Source organism: Crocuta crocuta, unplaced genomic scaffold, assembly GCF_008692635.1.
Source record: "Crocuta crocuta isolate KB4526 unplaced genomic scaffold, BGI_CrCroc_1.0 scaffold246, whole genome shotgun sequence".
NCBI classification, from domain to species: Eukaryota; Metazoa; Chordata; class Mammalia; order Carnivora; family Hyaenidae; genus Crocuta; species Crocuta crocuta.
In genome coordinates, this window is record NW_027531902.1 from 4,529,714 (window position 1) to 4,546,319 (window position 16,606).

The window sequence follows — 16,606 nt, forward strand, 5'->3', positions numbered from 1 at the left end:
TTCTGACCAAAAAAAAAAAATTTGCATGTGCTAGCTAGATAACTGAAACTAGCATGTAAGCATCCCCAAACACCATCCCCTGCAGTCACCGAGATGCGAAATTGCTGCTCTAGAACAGAGACCGCTGTGTCTCTCTTGGAGGTAGGTGCCCCAGGTTTCCCTTCATGCTTCAGAAACCTCAGGCTCTGGCGGGTGCCCTCGCCATACGGCTGACGTGGCACATACATGTTTCCTAGTCTCTCTTGAAGACAGTTTCATTAGGCGTTAGAATTAGAGCAACTGAGTGAAATAAGTCAGGCAGAGGACAGATACCATATGTTTGCACGTATAGGAGGATTAGGAGGAACTTAATGGAAGACCATGGGGGAGAAGAAGGGGAAAAATAGTAGGGGAGAGGGAGGGAGGCAAACCATGAGAGACTCTTGAATGCTGAGAACAAACTGAGGGCTGATGGGGCAGGGGGAGGGGAAGGGGGGTGATGGGCATGGAGGAGGGCACTTGTGGGGATGAGCACTGGGTGTTATATGGAAACCAACTTGGCAGTAAACTATTTTTTTTTAAAAAAGCAACTAATAATGTTTTGAACTCTGATGAGCATTTTGTGTGCTGATTGCTGACATGGTTGTCAGAAACCAAGAAATTTGAACTCATGCTTTTTAAGACTTTGATTGAATACTTCTTTGAACTTACCTTGTGGCTTTAATATTTCTTCTGGTTAAGGAAATTAGTGAACGTGATTTAGCTCCATTCTTCATTCACAGGAAAACTCTAGGTCAGTTATTCTGAAAGTGTGGTCGGATTAAAACCTCAGAGAGCCTGTTTTTCTTGGCAGTGAAAAGTAATCAGTTAAATGTCTGAATTGCAGGAATCCTTTTTAGCTCCCCATGGGAAAGAAGAAACCTTGAGTTAATATTTTATGTAATCAATACAGTGTGCTGCCACATGCTAGCTGGGAAGTGGATTTAAGAATAAAAGAAACAGGAGCACCTGGGTGGCTCAGTCAGTGAAGCATCTGAGTCTCGACTTTGGCTTAGATCATGATCTCACTGTGAATTCGAGCCCCGCCTCAGGCTGCATGCTGACAGCACACAGCCTGCTTTGAATTCTCTCTCCCTCTCTCTCTCTGCTTCTCTCCCTACTTGTGTGCTAGCTCTAGCGCGCGCTCTCTCTCTCTCTCACACACACACACACACACACACACACTAAATAAACTTAAAAATAAATGAATAAATAAATAACATAAGAAGTCATGCTTGGTCTCTGTTTTCCAGAAGGTTGTAATTACAGAATAACAAAATGATGTTTAATCAGGTACAAGCCCATGTGGTTTAGGACACGCGTTGGGTGTTTCCTGTGTTAGAAAGTTACCAGAGCGGCTCCTTTGTTTGCCACGCTAGTGTTTGCATTTACTCCTCTGGACAAATTTAACTGTTTCAGGAGTCATAGAGTTTATGTAAGTTCTACATTTAGAGGCATCATCTGTGGGAAAGAATGTGGATTCGGGGGCCCGCNCATTTGACCATGAGCTAGGTCTTCGAACCTGTTTGAGGAACTCTTCTTCCTCAAAATGGGAGAAGAACTGCCTCACAGACTTGGTTGAAACTACATAGTGTACCGTCTGGCCCGTGGACGCTCAGTATGTGATGAGTTTCCTATTCTTCCCTCTGACTAGGACTGTCTTTGTTCTAGATTGAATGATAAAGTGAAGAAGAAAGCTCTAACATCATTTGAAAGAGACTCCATTTTCAGCAACTTGATTGGGCAGCTCGATTACCAGGGTTTTGAAAAGGCCGACATGGTGATTGAAGCTGTTTTTGAGGATCTTAATCTTAAGCACAGAGTGTTAAAGGAAGTAGAAGCGGTAAGTAAAAGGCTTGTTGTACTTGAATCCTAGCATAGTGAGTGGAAGACACAGGGNTAGGGCTGTTCATTTCCGAACATCAGTTTTTATTGCCAACTCGTGCACACTGCGCGTGTTACAAAAGTCAAATCTAAGTCCTGAGGGAAGAAAATCAAGTCAATAAGCACAGGGTTCGTTAGCATTCTGTGCAAGTTCCATCACTCAGAACTACAGATAACCTCATGGAGTGTAGCCAACTCTCTTGACATGTTTGGTTAGCTACGAGCCATACCTAAACTTCTTTAGGTTAGGTCTAGTCCGCAAAGGAAGTAGGGGGAGAAATCATTTCTCCTGGCAGGTTTCAGGCACTTACTTTGTGGAAATGCTGCTTTGGTTCTGATCCCAAATGCTCTACCTCCCATAAACAAAACAAGTATTGTAGCGGATGGTGTAAAGAAAGAGCCCAGAGAAGAAAAGACAATAATCCAGGCACAAAATAGAACCGGGGCCTTGACCAGCCTATAGATAAATAAATGTGGGTTAATGTGCAAATGAAGTGGCACAGACTTGGCAATACTCTGGGTGTCTTGAGTAGTGGCTGTACCCTCACGATGCCCTTCTGTGTGAGGACGGTCCCTTCTGAGCCTGAGGAGGGTTTAGAAACTAAAGACAAGCAGCTCTTTTGGGGACAGCTTCCACTTTGAAATCCATACACTGCAAAATCTTTCCTTTTGGCAAAGTGTAATGTGGATTCAGCTGAGGGGAAAAGCTCAGAGAGCTGGGTAGATTGGGTGGCATTTCAGCTCACGTGTGTAGGTGGTGTTCCCAGGGCTTTGGGGGTGCCTGCTGAGCCAGTGCTGGGTAGACCCTGAGGACCAGCAAAAGCAGACACGGGCCACGTGGAGAGGGGCACCTGCCGACCAGCTGGAGGGATGGTGTTTGCTCCGGGTTTGGGTTTGGGTTTGGGTTTGGGAGTACTGGCATGGGGAAAGGTTCGTTAGTTTTAGCGGTTGGGAAACTAGCGACCAAGGAGAGAAAGAAGAGGGATCAGATCGAGAGAAGTGCAGACTGTGAACGAGCCTGTACAGCGGTGCCGCTGGCCACCAAGAGAGCAGAAGCAGAAGCTGTGGGGCTTCTCGGGGCCTGGCCTGGAGCTCAGAGCGCCACTGCTGCCTGCCATGGGGAAAAGCGAGTCAGAAGACTCGAGAGAGGAACCAGACGCTGCCTCTGGATGGGAGGAGAGACGCCTGAACCAGGAGGGGAGGAGCTGTTGCCAGCTGTCTTTGGAGACATTGGTTTGCTCTTTGTAGAGAAGGTCACCACCAGCATGAGACACCGCGCCCCCAGGACGTGCCACACCGGGGGCTCCGTTAGGGCTCCGTTAGCGTCCTTGCAGTTAATGCCCTACTGCTGACTAAGGTCATGGGGCCTCGTCACAAGCTGCCTGCTAAGCCAGGTTTTGCCCCACAGGGGCCTCTCTAGAGTTTTATCTTTTGTCTTTTTAAAAAAATCTTAATGCAGTATTTTACCTGTATCTGTGTTATAATAGATCTTATCTTACACTCACCTTTTCAGTTTGATGAATGTGTCTCAAACCTTGATTCCCATCTCTGGTGTTAGAATTTTGCTTGTCCCAGTTTGCACAAATTAGACAGGTGTGCTTTCCATGTTTTTTATATAAGCAGCTGAATAAAAACGTGAATAACTTGGGATCATGGACAGAATGCTGACAGTCTATGTTAAAGACTATTCTCCAGATTGATAAAGCCAAGAGTTAATAGTATTCACGTGGTGTAGATTAATTACAGTGGTGCACCGCTTTCTAATAACACTGTAAAATGAGCTAGGCACGCATGTGATGGCTTGTTCTTATCAAAGTGACGGGTGGGGGTATCGTGAGCTTTCAGACTTGAGGGCAGATCCAGACAAGAAGAGGGATTGGCACCTGTGTTGCATCTTGAAATGAATGAGATTTTTTTCAAGGCCATCTTTTCAGTGTTTATCTAAGCTGTCTTATTTACCTAAGTGCTGAGATTAGTCTCCAGGCCGGGATGTGGGGCCAGAGCTAGAAGGCGGCTGGATGGGAACTTGAACAAGGCCGACACCCTCCCCATCGCAGAAGCCCTGGGCAAATAGTACCTACTGTCTGAATGATTCTGGGGGAGAGCGGGGCTGGACCGGGTGTCACGCTTTAGCTTTGCTTCGGACCCAGTCATCTCTTGGGCCTACGTGACACATTCCTCAATGCTTTTCCCCTGCAGGTGATTCCCGATCACTGTGTCTTTGCCAGTAACACGTCTGCGCTCCCGATCAACCAGATTGCTGCTGTCAGCAAAAGACCTGAGAAGGTAAATTCTGAGCAGAGGGAAAACCCTGAAATGTTTTCCCACCGCAGGCTCCCCAGGAAGGCTCAGAGCGTGAGAGGGGACTGGTGTGGACCGTGCAGTCGAGGGGTGGTAGTGTCTCCAAAACCCGGGCCCAGGGAAGCTTGGACTGTGGACTCACCGCTGTGAGATGCTGCCATATGTGAAGTACAATGAAGGTGTGCTTCCTCGGGGATTTGCATCCCGAATGACTCTTACTTTTTAGGTTCAGACTATAAAACCTACCTTTTTGGGGGCACCTGGGTAGTTTAATTAAGGGTCTAACTCTTGATCTCGGCTCAGGTCACGATTTCATGGTTTGTGGGTTTGAGCCCCACATTGGGCTCTGCACTGACAGCATAGAGCCTGCTTGGGATTCTCTGTCTCCCTGTCTCTCTCTCTGCCCCTCCCCTGCTTACTCTCTCTCAAAAAGAAACGTAAAAATAATGAAACCTACCTTTATTATAATAGGTGGGGGGGTTGTTGTTATTGTGGGGTTTTTTTGTTTTTTGTTTTTTTTTTGGTCTTGCCTATTTATTGTTGAGAGAGAGAGGGAGACAGAATCCCAAGTGGGCTCTGGGTGGTCAATGCAGAGCCTGATGAGGGGCTTAAACCCGCAACTGTGAGATCATGACCTGAGCCAAAGTCAAATGTTTACCGACTAAGCCACCCAGGTGCCCTATAATTAGGTATTTAAAGATAGGCCCAAGGGGCCACCTGGCTGGCTCAGTCTGTAGAGCGTGTCATGTGACTCGTGATCTCCGGGTTGTGAATCTGAGCCCCATATTGGGTGTAGAGATTACTTAAAAAAATAAAATCTTTAAAAATAAAAAATTTAAATAAAGATAAACCCCAAAATAAGAGGGAAGACTCCAAAATCTCACTTAAGCCACAGAGCAGACACTGGTGACTTAGTATGTGTTTGATTCCAACTCCATCCCCAGGAATGGAAAAGCAGGGGTATGGTGAGACGTGTCCCCCTGTGGGTTCACTTAGCCCTCCCCCCAGGACATGAAAGGGCAGAAGCACCTTCAGTGAATATTTGGAACAATGCCTAGAAATTCATCTTTGGGCATCTGCTATCAGCGTAACTTGGGCCTGACCGAGACAGGTCCAGGGATGGCAGGAAAAGGTCCTAGGGAGAAGTGGCAGCTGATGGCGTGATGTTGAAGGAAGACACAAAAACAGTGTAAGGCAGATGGACAGTCTGGCCATGTCACATCACTCAGAGCACCTCTGCATTTAAAGTCTGTAAAGGAGGGACACTCCAGGGGCTCAGTCGGTTGAGCCAACTCAATTTGGCTCAGGTCATGATCTCATGGTTCATGAGTTCAAGCCCCACACGGGGCTCTGTGCTGACAGCTCAGAGCCTCCTTGGGATTCTCTCTTCCTCTCTCTCTCTGCCCCTCCCCTGCTTGTGCTCTCTGTCTCTCTCTCTCTCAAAAATATATAAACATTAAAATAAAGTCTGTAATGGAGAACCTTCGATGCTAACTTCTCATATTCCCAGTGGAGTGGAGCAAACATACTTTGCAGTCCTGGCCTCCAGGTATCTTGGATAGCTTCTGCCATCTGCCTCCCCTGTGTTATGTAAGATTAAGGTCAAAGGGGCACAGGTAGGGTGACCAGCATCTGATGGCTTTCCTGGGACGTAGGACCTTTAATGTTCCAACCAAGAAAGTCCCAGCAATCCAGGACAAGTTGGTCACCTTTGGCACAACTTTGATGTAAATAGATTTTGCTTGGGGTAGTGATTACATGAGTGTATATGCAATTGTGAAAACTCATCAAAATGAACACTTTAAAGTCTGTACATTTTATGTGTATAAATTATGTCATAAAGGCTAATTCCTTTTGCTCCAAAGTACTGAATCTGAGTAAGGTCCTGCCATTTTAAATACCTTAGACATCAGTTAAAGAACAGTTGAGGGGTTAAAAGCAACTTTTGGATTGGTAAGTTTATGGAACATGTAAGTGACCTGTGTATTACATAATGGAGGGTACGCAGGCTTTGGAAACAGGCCAACTGTGATAGAATCCCACTGCCATTCACTCACTGACCCTGAGCTACCTGGTGTCTTTTTTCCTCATCTAGATAAGACTGGCAAGTTCACAGAGTGATGGAAATGTAAGGAATAATGGCAGATGTATTAAAGTACAGTGGATAGCCAGCAATCAACAAATGCTAGATATTATATCTTACAGCTAAAATGAGGGGAAGGGGAGCAAAACTAAGTGTTATGGTTACATTGTTCTCTCCTGCAGCAGTTCAGCTGAGAGGACTAATTGTTAGCTTAACAAGGAGGTTCTCAACTTCAGCATCTATCAGAATCACTTGGAAGGCTTCTTAAACACAGATTTGGGGTGGGCCTGAGAATTTGCAGTTCGAACATTTCCCAGGCGATGTTAATGCTGCTGGTCCAGGTACTTCACTTTGAGAATCATTGGTTTAATGAGTCTTCAGGTGCATTGGAATGGTGATAAATGTTATTTAAACCCAGTATCCTGGGGACGAGGCCCATCTGTGTAAGATCAAGATACAGCTCTGACAGTCTAGCATACTGCCTCTGCTGCCTCCCCACCAGAAAAAGTGGGCCCTGTCACCTAAACCATCAGTATCATTAATATGAGCGAAATCTTCATCCATTCTTCCCTGATAAATCTAATTTGGCCATTAGCTGTGATTTTGGTGCCAATTCTTGGTAGGATCTATTGCCCTCAGTGAAAAGTCCTAGAAGCAGCTGGAAGAGGAGGATTCCAGGGAGCCCTGCGAACATACTGAACTTTTTTTTTTAATGTTTTTATTTATTTTTGAGAGCGAGCGTGAGCAGGGGAGGGTCAGAGAGGGAGACACAGAATCCGAAGACAGGCTCCAGGCTCTGAGCTAGCCGTCAGCACAGAGCCCGACGCAGGGCTCAAATCCACAAACCGTGAAATCATGACCTGAGCCAAAGTCGGACACCCAACCGACGGAGCCACCCAGGTGCCCCATACCGAACTTTTTTATCAAAGAACCCCAGTGCCACACCACTCAACTGTATCAAGCAGCATTCCTCTGTCACAACTGCCTTTCTCTCCCTTGCTTTCCTGGCACAACAAGAGTGCTAGCAGGTTCTCTCCTCGGTGTTCTTATATCTGTTTGCTTTGCATTGCCCTTGCCAGGTGATTGGCATGCACTACTTCTCTCCAGTGGACAAGATGCAGCTACTGGAGATTATCACCACTGAGAAAACTTCCAAGGACACAACTGCTTCCGCTGTAGCGGTGGGGCTCAAGCAGGGGAAGGTCATCATCGTGGTTAAGGTAAAGAGCTGTGAAACAGAGTAGCCAGTTTGGGGAAAGTTTTATTAAGACTCCTTACACCTCCAGGCTTGTTTATAACTATTCTGGGGCAAACACATCTCCTTTGGGGAGGCCTTTCCCTTGGTTGTCTGCAGTAGGGACAGTGCTGTGGACTGGACTGCTGAGTCACGGGCTGAGGGCAGTGTCTGGGACATGGCACGCTCCCAGCCGCTCTAGACCTTTCGGGTGACTGAAACCCTGTGCTGTGCCCTTTTGGTCAAGCCATGCTGCTCTGGCTGTGGCTTCCCCTGCACTGTAATTTTAACAATTCTGTGTGGGACTATCAATTGCCTTGACTTTTGAAATGACACCTGGGGAAGGGAGCCTGCTTTCACACCGGGTAGCACCCGAAGCAGAGGAGCAGTGAGCTCATGTTCTCTCCCTCGGCAGGATGGGCCTGGCTTCTACACCACCAGGTGTCTCGCACCCATGATGTCCGAAGTCCTCCGAATCCTCCAGGTTGGTACTGCTCTTGCAATATTGGAGGCATCTCCTACCCCTTAAATCCATCCTCCACACTGGTACTGTCAACATGAGGAACAGGCTTCCTTCTGATACACAGAGTCCTGGTTCTTCTCACTCCAAGAAGGCCCTTTTTTGCCTGATCCTTCCATACAGTGGTAGGAAATCATGGGCAGGACTGCAGCTCTGCTCCCTTAACCGCCTCCTTGCTCCAGTGGCCCAAGGCCTCCTGACATGCTCTTCGGTTTCTGCATGCCCGCTGAGGCAGGGACCGTCCAGAACACGCAGGCCCAGCTTCTGCTGCACACACCCCTCCAGTGGCACCTCCTCGCAGGGTGCTCCTCACACACCGGCTCGGGGGCTCTGCAGCCCCGCTCCTGCAGAGGCCTCATGTCTTAGTTACGGGAAACTTGGCCCTGTCTGCCACGGAATCTCATTACCACAGAGATTCAGAATTGCAAACAAGAAGGATATGAACAGTGTGTTCATCTCCAAATGAATTTGTTCGTTCCTTAAAGTGCCATAGGTTAGGAAAGGCTCAGACGTTCCCCCTGGTGGCTCCCAAACCTCCTTTGCCTCCCCGAGTGGGGCAGCCCCAGTCCTGGGCCTGGTCAGGGGCGCCCAGGAGAGAAGCCTGGGGAGGGCCGGCACGGGGAGCCCTTGTGGGCGGGCCCAGAATGCCTTCCCTTGAGGCCCCTGCTTACCTCCCATTCAGGAAGGAGTTGACCCTAAGAAGCTGGATTCCCTTACCACAAGCTTTGGCTTTCCCGTGGGTGCTGCCACACTGGTCGATGAAGTTGGCGTGGATGTAGCAAAACACGTAGCAGAAGATCTAGGCAAAGCCTTCGGGGAGCGGTTTGAAGGTGGAAGCCCAGAACTGCTGAAGCAGATGGTGTCCAGGGGCTTCCTAGGTGAGTAGCCTCAGAGAAATGTAACACCATTAGTTAGTTTCCCGAGACACACGGTTACAGGAGGCCTGTGTGGAAGGGTTTTTCCTAAACACAGAGCCCACTGCCGGGGAGTTTTTTAAATGATTTTGTGACCGCCCCTTAGGCTGGGCCTGTAGATTGCATCTGGCCCACGGCCTCTAGCACAGCTGTGACGCTGCAGGGCTTCCCGTGCTGTCTGGCCACCTGTGCGGAGAAAGTAACGCCTCTGAACACAGAGTATGTGATGGAGGCCCAGCAGGGGTGGCTGTCTCTTGGCAAAGCAGCAAAACCAACACCAGGACCACGGCATACTAGGGCCCGGGGTTGCGTATCTGGACTTTAAAGCTGATCCAAGTGGCCTTTCTCATCCACATACACAGATTTCCAAGCTCCAGGAAACACAAGGTCATTTTCCCTTCTCTGTTGACGAACCCCAAATTTCTAGGGCTAGCCAGCCAGACAGGTCAGGATGCTCGAGAGGTTAGAGGTTTACAGCACACTAGCTGAGAAGAGCATCCGCAGGCCGGAGCTCTGAGAGTTGGTAATTCTCCCTTTTCTGGCTTCTTTTAGGTCGCAAGTCTGGGAAGGGCTTTTACATCTACCAGGAGGGTGTGAAGAGTAAGAGTTTGAACTCTGACATGGATGGTATTTTGGCAAGTCTGAAGGTGTCTCCTAAGCCCGATGTGTGAGTTAATTTGAACAGCTAATAGTGTGGAAGCGTGCTTCTCTTCGGCCTCAGCTTCTCAGCCCTCTTCCACCTTCTTTGCTGTACTCCCCTTACCTGGCCAGAGTGCTTTTGCCCTTCCACATGCCTCCTCGTTTTCTACCGAGCTTCAGGGTAAGGACTGCAGCCAAGTCTTGGAAAGACCCCTGCTCCAGCCTTCCCTCTGAAGGTCTGGAAAGAATTCGAAGGACGATTGTCCTGGGTCCCTTTCACCCCCACAAAACCTTTTTATCATTTGTAACTGACGGCTAATGATGTCCAGAGATTCTGTCCACCCTGCCCTACCCTGTTCTAAGTGCCAATTTCAGGTTAATTTGGGCAAGTAGCTCAAACCTTCTCCTCCAAGGGCAAGGCCGGCTTCCCGGCGGCTCCTCTCCAGCACGGACAGCTCCGTACGGCTGGCCCACCGGGCTCGGGCAGCAGCGGCCCTCCTTCCCGTTCTGCACCTGCAGCCTCTGCGTCCCTCCCGTGACGCTGCATCTACCTGAATGTCTCTCCCTGTCTCTCCCTGTCGGCAGCTGCTCTGACGAAGACATCCAGTACCGCCTGGTGACGAGATTTGTGAATGAGGCCGTCATGTGCCTGCAGGAAGGGATCCTGGCCACACCCGCAGAGGGAGACATTGGAGCTGTCTTTGGACTCGGCTTTCCCCCGTGTCTTGGAGGTTGGTCTCGCCAAGTTGGGAAAGCAGCTTGTTCTACCCCAGAGCTCGTTTCGCTGTCTCCTTCAACAAAGTCCTGTTTTTCCATTTAGGGCCCTTCCGCTACGTGGATCTGCACGGTGCTCAGAAGATCCTGGACCGGCTCAGGAAGTACGAGGCTGCCTACGGAAAACAGTTCACCCCATGCCAGCTGCTCGTTGACCATGCTAACAGCCCTCACAAGAAGTTCTACCAGTGACAGGCCCTCACACCCCGCTCCCCGGCAGTGACACGGCTGCCGGCAGCGCTGGCTCCAGGCGAGTGGCATCTAGGATCATCAGGAACCAGAGGGGAAACAAACTCTGGCATTGGGGTGAGCCCTGATCAAAGTGCCTTCAGCTCGGTCTCTCCCTCCTGGTGAAATCTGCCTATGAATTAAGTGTGCACTTCATGTGAGAAGGTGGAACCCACTGTGCTCATGAACCCAGGAGCCCTGACACTCACCGTGGCAGGGTCTCCGGGACCATCCTGCTGCCTGCTCCCCCTGGGCCAGTGGTGGGGAGGGCACCCAGCCCGATACGCGGTAACAATAAAAACCAACTCTTCTCTGCCCGCCTGCATGCTCCTTTTCTTCTGTCTTTGCCCTTCTGGTTTAAATCCTTCCTTCAAGGAACCGGAATAAAGGCTTGTGCTCTTGGGGTGGGAACGTGCTGGGAGAGTTCTAGACAGCCCCTTGAGAGAGACTGATGATGAAGGGGGACTTCAAGCCCTTCTGCTCTGGCGGCATCTGCTTGCCGTGGGGAGAGGCACGAGTGACCAAGCAGGGGGCTTAGAGGCATGTGGGAGCCTTCTTGCCCCAAACTGCATTTCCTCGTGGCACAATGTCACCCAGTTTGTGTGTGTGTGTGTGGTTCGGGGCATTCTCGTGGGGGTGAAGCGCAGGAGTGAGGGTTTCCTGGCCAACCTGCCTGCACAAGCACGAGAGGGAGGTTGGATGAGGAGCACAGGGAGCAGGACATGAAAGGCTGAGCCTCCCCGCCGCCCACGCGGTCGTGTTCCGGCAGCAGCAGCACCGGGTCTGCACAAGCGGCTTTGAGGCTCCCGCCCAGCCTGCCAGAAGGACCCGCACCGCGTGTGCGCAGAATCCTAACACGTCACACCGTGTCGCACCCATCGCTCCTGCCTCCGCCCCAGCAGCAGGACTCCAGACACCCTCCTGGTCCCCAGGGGCTTCGCTCCAGCTTGACGGCCTACTCACGGTTGGTTGTCACAGAGCCAGACTCTAAAACCAAGTCATCTCTGTGCTAGGCGTTCTCAGGTGACCAGAAGGTAGAGAACGGGTCCTCACACCAGAGCCATTAACGGGCTTCTAAATGGGGCTCTGGGAGCGTCTCAGGCAGGCACTTGGCCAGCGCGGGAACTTAAACTTGGGGCCTGGCTGGTGAGCTGGAGTTTTCCACTCAGGAGCACTGGAAAGTAGCAATGATGCTGAAACTTTGGTAGGAGTTGGAAGGTTCTTGCAGGGTAAGGGCTGATGACAGGCTTTGAGAAGAGATCTCACCCAGGAGTGGGGCATAGGCACACCCATTCCAGGGGCTTCTGCCTAGAGGCCTACACGTTGTACCTGTCGGTCCCCGTGGCCCAGAAGAGAGCTGCTGACACCGAGCATTCCACCTGCACCACTGTCCGGTGCTCTAGCGTTTATTTCACTAGGCCTCGAGGATTCACTAAGTGACCGGCAAGGGGACCAGATGCTTCGGCATCATAGCGTGTGTGCCCTGCTCCCTGGCTCCCCTTGCCCTAGAGCCGGGGTGTCAGCTCGAGGCCCGAGCCCCAGCATGGCTTCGCTACTCTTAAGAGAGAAACAGAGGCAATAAATATCTAGGATGCTAGGTAAGGCAGGAGAGAAGGCTGGTACGCCTGAGGCCTGACGCCAGTGGCAGGAGGAGTTAGTGCGGTTCCGAGTGCGAGAGCCCGGGGGGCGGGTGGGTGCTTGTACACAACGGCCCACCCCCGGGCGCCGTGCAGGTCATCGTGCCCAGGACCCAGGGGACAAGGGCCTGCTGTGAGGCGTATGAGCAAGTGCAGGGCGCCTGAGCTCCAGGGGCGGGCAACAAGCAGGTCTGCCCGAACCACCGTGCCTTCCCCCCCACCTGTGCCGGCCGCAGGGAGCGAGAGGACACCGTGGGTGCCACAATCAAACGACGTGTGCAGTAGACGGGAGGGAGTGGCAGTGACCGAAGGCCACCTGCCTCCCGAGTCCAGGAGCAGGTGACCTAAGTCTACCTGCTCTTCCACTGAGTGAGAATTGTCGCAGACTGGACCCAGCCTGGCAGGACGGACGGCAGAGGCCGGGGCACTCAAGACGCCAAGGGAACGTCTGGCTCCCTAACGAGCAGGTCAGCAGCAGAGCTGTTCTCGTCCAGAGTCTTCACCCGCAACGGCTGGGGTCCTCAAGGCGCCTGCGCTCGAGGCCAGGGCCCTGATTCACAAACAGGGGAAGGAGGGCGGCCCAGAGACCCAGAACTGGCACCCAGGCTCCGGGGCAGCTTAGGCCAAACGCCCACAGAGCACAGAGGGGAGAGGGCACTTGGCGAGTTTGTGCTGAAGTTACGGGCCATCTTCTTCCCTGGTCTCTAACCTGAACCTACAAGCGTAAGAAGTGCAAGAGGCCTGTGAAGTTCTTCACGAGGACACGGGAAGATGTTAGGCAGCCCCTCCTCCAGGGGCATCACAGCAGCGCGTCCCTGGGCCCAGGCATGCACCGGTGCCTCCAGCCTCCTCCCCACGGACTCTGCACACTCAAAGGCCAGATGTGCCCATGCAGGGGTCCGACCCCAGAGCACCGACTTCCAAGTGTGTCCCCCTGGATTCAGTCTGAGGGGCTGCCTCGCTGCCTCAGTCTCGGCACAGATCCCCCTTAGGGGCGGGCCCCCNGGGTCCTCAAGGCGCCTGCGCTCGAGGCCAGGGCCCTGATTCACAAACAGGGGAAGGAGGGCGGCCCAGAGACCCAGAAATGGCACCCAGGCTCCGGGGCAGCTTAGGCCAAACGCCCACAGAGCACAGAGGGGAGAGGGCACTTGGCGAGTTTGTGCTGAAGTTACGGGCCATCTTCTTCCCTGGTCTCTAACCTGAACCTACAAGCGTAAGAAGTGCAAGAGGCCTGTGAAGTTCTTCACGAGGACACGGGTAGGCAGCCCCTCCTCCAGGGGCATCACAGCAGCGCATCCCTGGGCCCAGGCGTGCACCGGTGCCTCCAGCCTCCTCCCCACGGACTCTGCACACTCAAAGGCCAGATGTGCCCATGCAGGGGTCCGACCCCAGAGCACCGACTTCCAAGTGTGTCCCCCTGGATTCAGTCTGAGGGGCTGCCTCGCTGCCTCAGTCTCGGCACAGATCCCCCTTAGGGGCGGGCCCCCCACAGACCCAGGGCTCCCCCGCCCCCCCGGCCTCCGCGCCAGCTTTCCGGTTGTGCCGCTACAAGCGGGGAACATCAGATCTTGGGCCGCCAGCCTTTGATGAACTGCATGATCTTCTTGACCTGCAGCTTGGTGAGGTGGAAGTCCTCGGCCAGGATGTCCTCGCTGAGCTGCACGAAGATGCTGCCGTCAATGCGCTCTCTGGCAAAGAAGCTCACCACGTCCTCCGAGAGCCCGATGAAACGCAGACTTCGGGAGACTTCTTCCAGGGAGAGTGCAGACAGGTCAGCAGGGGGCTGCCAAGGGGAGGCATCGCGGCCCCCCCAGCCTGCGGCCCCCTCCCGGGGACTGGCAGGAGGCCCTTCCAGGCGCCCTTGGGCGAGAACGAGCCGTGCGCCGCCTGCCTCCGGTCCCTGCAGGGCCACTGGTGACAATGGAGTGGGGACCTGCCGCAGCACCAAACCTTCTGGTTCAAAGGCCTTGGAAGGTCCAAGTGGCGAAAGGCAGGGTCCAGGCCCAGGTGCCCCCACAGCTCTGGGCTCCTGACAGCGCAGCAGCTCAGGCTCTGGGGAGCCGGCCTGGCCCAGCTCAAAGGGATCGAAGGGCTCCAGGGCTGGTTCCTGCCACTCAGAAGAGGAGGAGGAGGAGGTGGCACAGGAGGTGGGAGCAGCTGCGTAGGCCTGGCCCGGTGAGCCCGGGCCTGGGGGGAAAGCAGGGCTGGAGGTAGCCAGGGGGCTCGAAGTGGCTGTGGGCCCAGAAGAGGCGGCCACGGAAGGGCCTGAGGGGTAGGCAGGTCCCGAAAAGGGGTTGAGCGCCCCGAACGGAGCAAAGCGTTTCTGTGGGTGAGAGGCCTTGAACAGAGGTGGGCAGCCGTGGTACGCCTTGACCGGGGTGTCGGTCCCCAAGAGGGAGGCAGCCCGACTGCTCAGGGGCTCAGCAAGGGCCCGGGCGGCCTGGCTGGGCTGCGTGGTGGAGGGTAGCGGGCCCGGGGGCGGGCGGCCCGAGGACTCGGCGGCCTTGCAGTCTCCCCAGGTGCACGGGTAGCAGTAAAGAGAGTAGGCATCCGGTGACGGTGAGCCGCTGCCACTGAGGGGGGCCGCCCTGCGGGCAGAGAGACACACGGAAACCGCCCTGCCAGGTCAGAGACCGCCACTCTGACCCCAGCAAGGCCGGCTCGCACCCCAGCCCCCAAGGCCTGAGACCGCCTGGGACTGCCCTCAGCTCTCTTCCAGCCTCTCCTGCCCCAGGAAAAGTGAAACTAGGCCAAATGAGATGAAAGTATTCACATGGCAAGGAGCACTCCATCCCATGGCAGACCCCAGGCTGTGTCCCCACCCAGCCGTCACCAGTTTGGAAAGGAACAAACTGAAGCGGGAAGGTGGAAAGCAAAGTGTGGCCCTAGCGCCCTCGAGCTCCGGCACAGCTCAGGAACGGAGGCCCTCCGAACCCCCGGGCCCGGACTCTTCCTCAGCACTGGCTCCCCTCCCCAGGCCCCTTCGGGAGGACCCAGCACCACAAGAAGGAAGGGGCTCACCCATCCTGGAGGCCAGAGGAGTAGTAGGAGAGGCTGGAGCTGGGGGAGTGGATGGGCTGCAGCTTGGGGAAGCGTGGGGGCACCGGGGGGCTGCCCGAGGGCCGGCCGCTGCCGCTGCCACCCCGGGGAGGCACAGGTGGGGCGTTGAGCAGGCGGCACTCCTCCTTCACCTGCAGGCAGAGGGCCGAGACTCCAGGTCCTGTCCCCAAGCAGTGGGCCGCCCCTTACCTCCCCTTTCCCCAGCAGCTGGGCAAGGAGGGTGTCTGGGATGGACACTGCCCCACTTTGCCAAGAGGCTGCCGCCGCCTCACTCACCTCTGCATTCACCCACCCCAGCCCTCTAGGTCTCTCCAGCCTGTTTCACTCCAAGAGAGCCCACGACACATGCGCCATCTCCTATGGCCTTGGAAATCCATCACGAATATAAGAACATACATATAAGGAGATCCAGAACAGATAAGTAGACCTAGTCCCTCCTCCAGGGAAAGGAGAGGAAGAAAACAGTGTGACAGGGAGAAGAAAGGGCCATCGGCCATCTAGATCCCTTCCTTACAGGTCACATACTCCAAGTGTACTCCCTGGGATGTTAACAGCCGTAGTCCGTTTCTGTGGACCAGTGTGGTTGTAAAATTCTGCGATAGGCAGATAGGGCTCCTTAGTGCAGGGCTTCTCAGAGCCTTTAATGAACCAGTGTTCTGTGGTTCCAACGCTGAGGAGGGGGTGGGTTAGGAGTCATCCACTACATTTTGTAAACTTATTCCACTATGGGACCTTCTTTTCACTGGACAACTTAAAGGGCTCCTGTTCTGTGGAGCCTTCTGAGCTCATCCCCAAACTCTCTCAAGCCAGAGACCCGCTAGCATCCTTGTCTGGAGAACTCCCAGTGCCACCATCCCCCATATCCCTTACTACAAATGCCCCAGCATCCTTCCCATTCTCTCCTCCCACCCCTGGGACACCTTCTGTCCCATATTCCAGGGGCTGGAGGCTGAGCTACGCGCGGCGCAGGAGAACTTGCTTCTGGCCGGCCACCTCCCTGGAGCAGAGAACCTCTCCNGCGGAGTAGCGCCAGCCCCAGCACCACGGTCTTGGAGATGATGCTGACCAGTTTGTAGCAGTGGCCCTCCCGCACCGGGTGCAGGTCGTAGGGGTTGCGCGGCGGCCGGCTGGGCACCAGCACGTTCACGGGGAGCCGCACGCGCTCGATGATGGCGCGCACCGTGTGCTCGCCCTCCTGCATCTGCAGCTCCAGCGGGCTGCGCGTGCTGAAGCGGCCCTGGCACTGGAAGGGCAGGCTCAGGCTCTCGTTGGTGCGGTGGTTCATGCAGATGAGGCAGGGCCTCCTGCCCTTGA

The 16,606-nt window shown here is 53.8% G+C and overlaps 2 protein-coding genes across 2 annotated transcripts in view; one reads left to right on the top strand and one right to left on the bottom strand.

Annotated features, from left to right (window-relative positions):
- HADHA (hydroxyacyl-CoA dehydrogenase trifunctional multienzyme complex subunit alpha) overlaps nucleotides 1–10,912 on the top strand; it is a 48,495-nt gene extending 37,583 nt beyond the window's left edge. The window contains exons 13-20 of the mRNA XM_077774189.1: nucleotides 1,690–1,861; nucleotides 4,102–4,188; nucleotides 7,366–7,506; nucleotides 7,936–8,004; nucleotides 8,723–8,918; nucleotides 9,507–9,621; nucleotides 10,179–10,324; nucleotides 10,414–10,912. Coding sequence (XP_077630315.1) covers nucleotides 1,690–1,861; nucleotides 4,102–4,188; nucleotides 7,366–7,506; nucleotides 7,936–8,004; nucleotides 8,723–8,918; nucleotides 9,507–9,621; nucleotides 10,179–10,324; nucleotides 10,414–10,559 — 1,072 coding nt within the window. The 3' untranslated portion in view covers nucleotides 10,560–10,912. The remainder of the gene's footprint in view (nucleotides 1–1,689; nucleotides 1,862–4,101; nucleotides 4,189–7,365; nucleotides 7,507–7,935; nucleotides 8,005–8,722; nucleotides 8,919–9,506; nucleotides 9,622–10,178; nucleotides 10,325–10,413) is intronic.
- A 2,843-nt stretch (nucleotides 10,913–13,755) lies between these two features.
- Nucleotides 13,756–16,606, bottom strand: part of GAREM2 (GRB2 associated regulator of MAPK1 subtype 2) — a 9,459-nt gene continuing 6,608 nt past the window's right edge. The window contains exons 3-6 of the mRNA XM_077774120.1: nucleotides 16,213–16,606; nucleotides 15,818–15,962; nucleotides 15,254–15,423; nucleotides 13,756–14,820 (exon numbers count right to left, since the gene is read on the bottom strand). The exon at nucleotides 16,213–16,606 is cut by the window's right edge and continues 253 nt beyond it. Of these exons, the coding sequence (XP_077630246.1) occupies nucleotides 13,794–14,820; nucleotides 15,254–15,423; nucleotides 15,818–15,962; nucleotides 16,213–16,606 (1,736 nt within the window). The 3' untranslated portion in view covers nucleotides 13,756–13,793. The remainder of the gene's footprint in view (nucleotides 14,821–15,253; nucleotides 15,424–15,817; nucleotides 15,963–16,212) is intronic.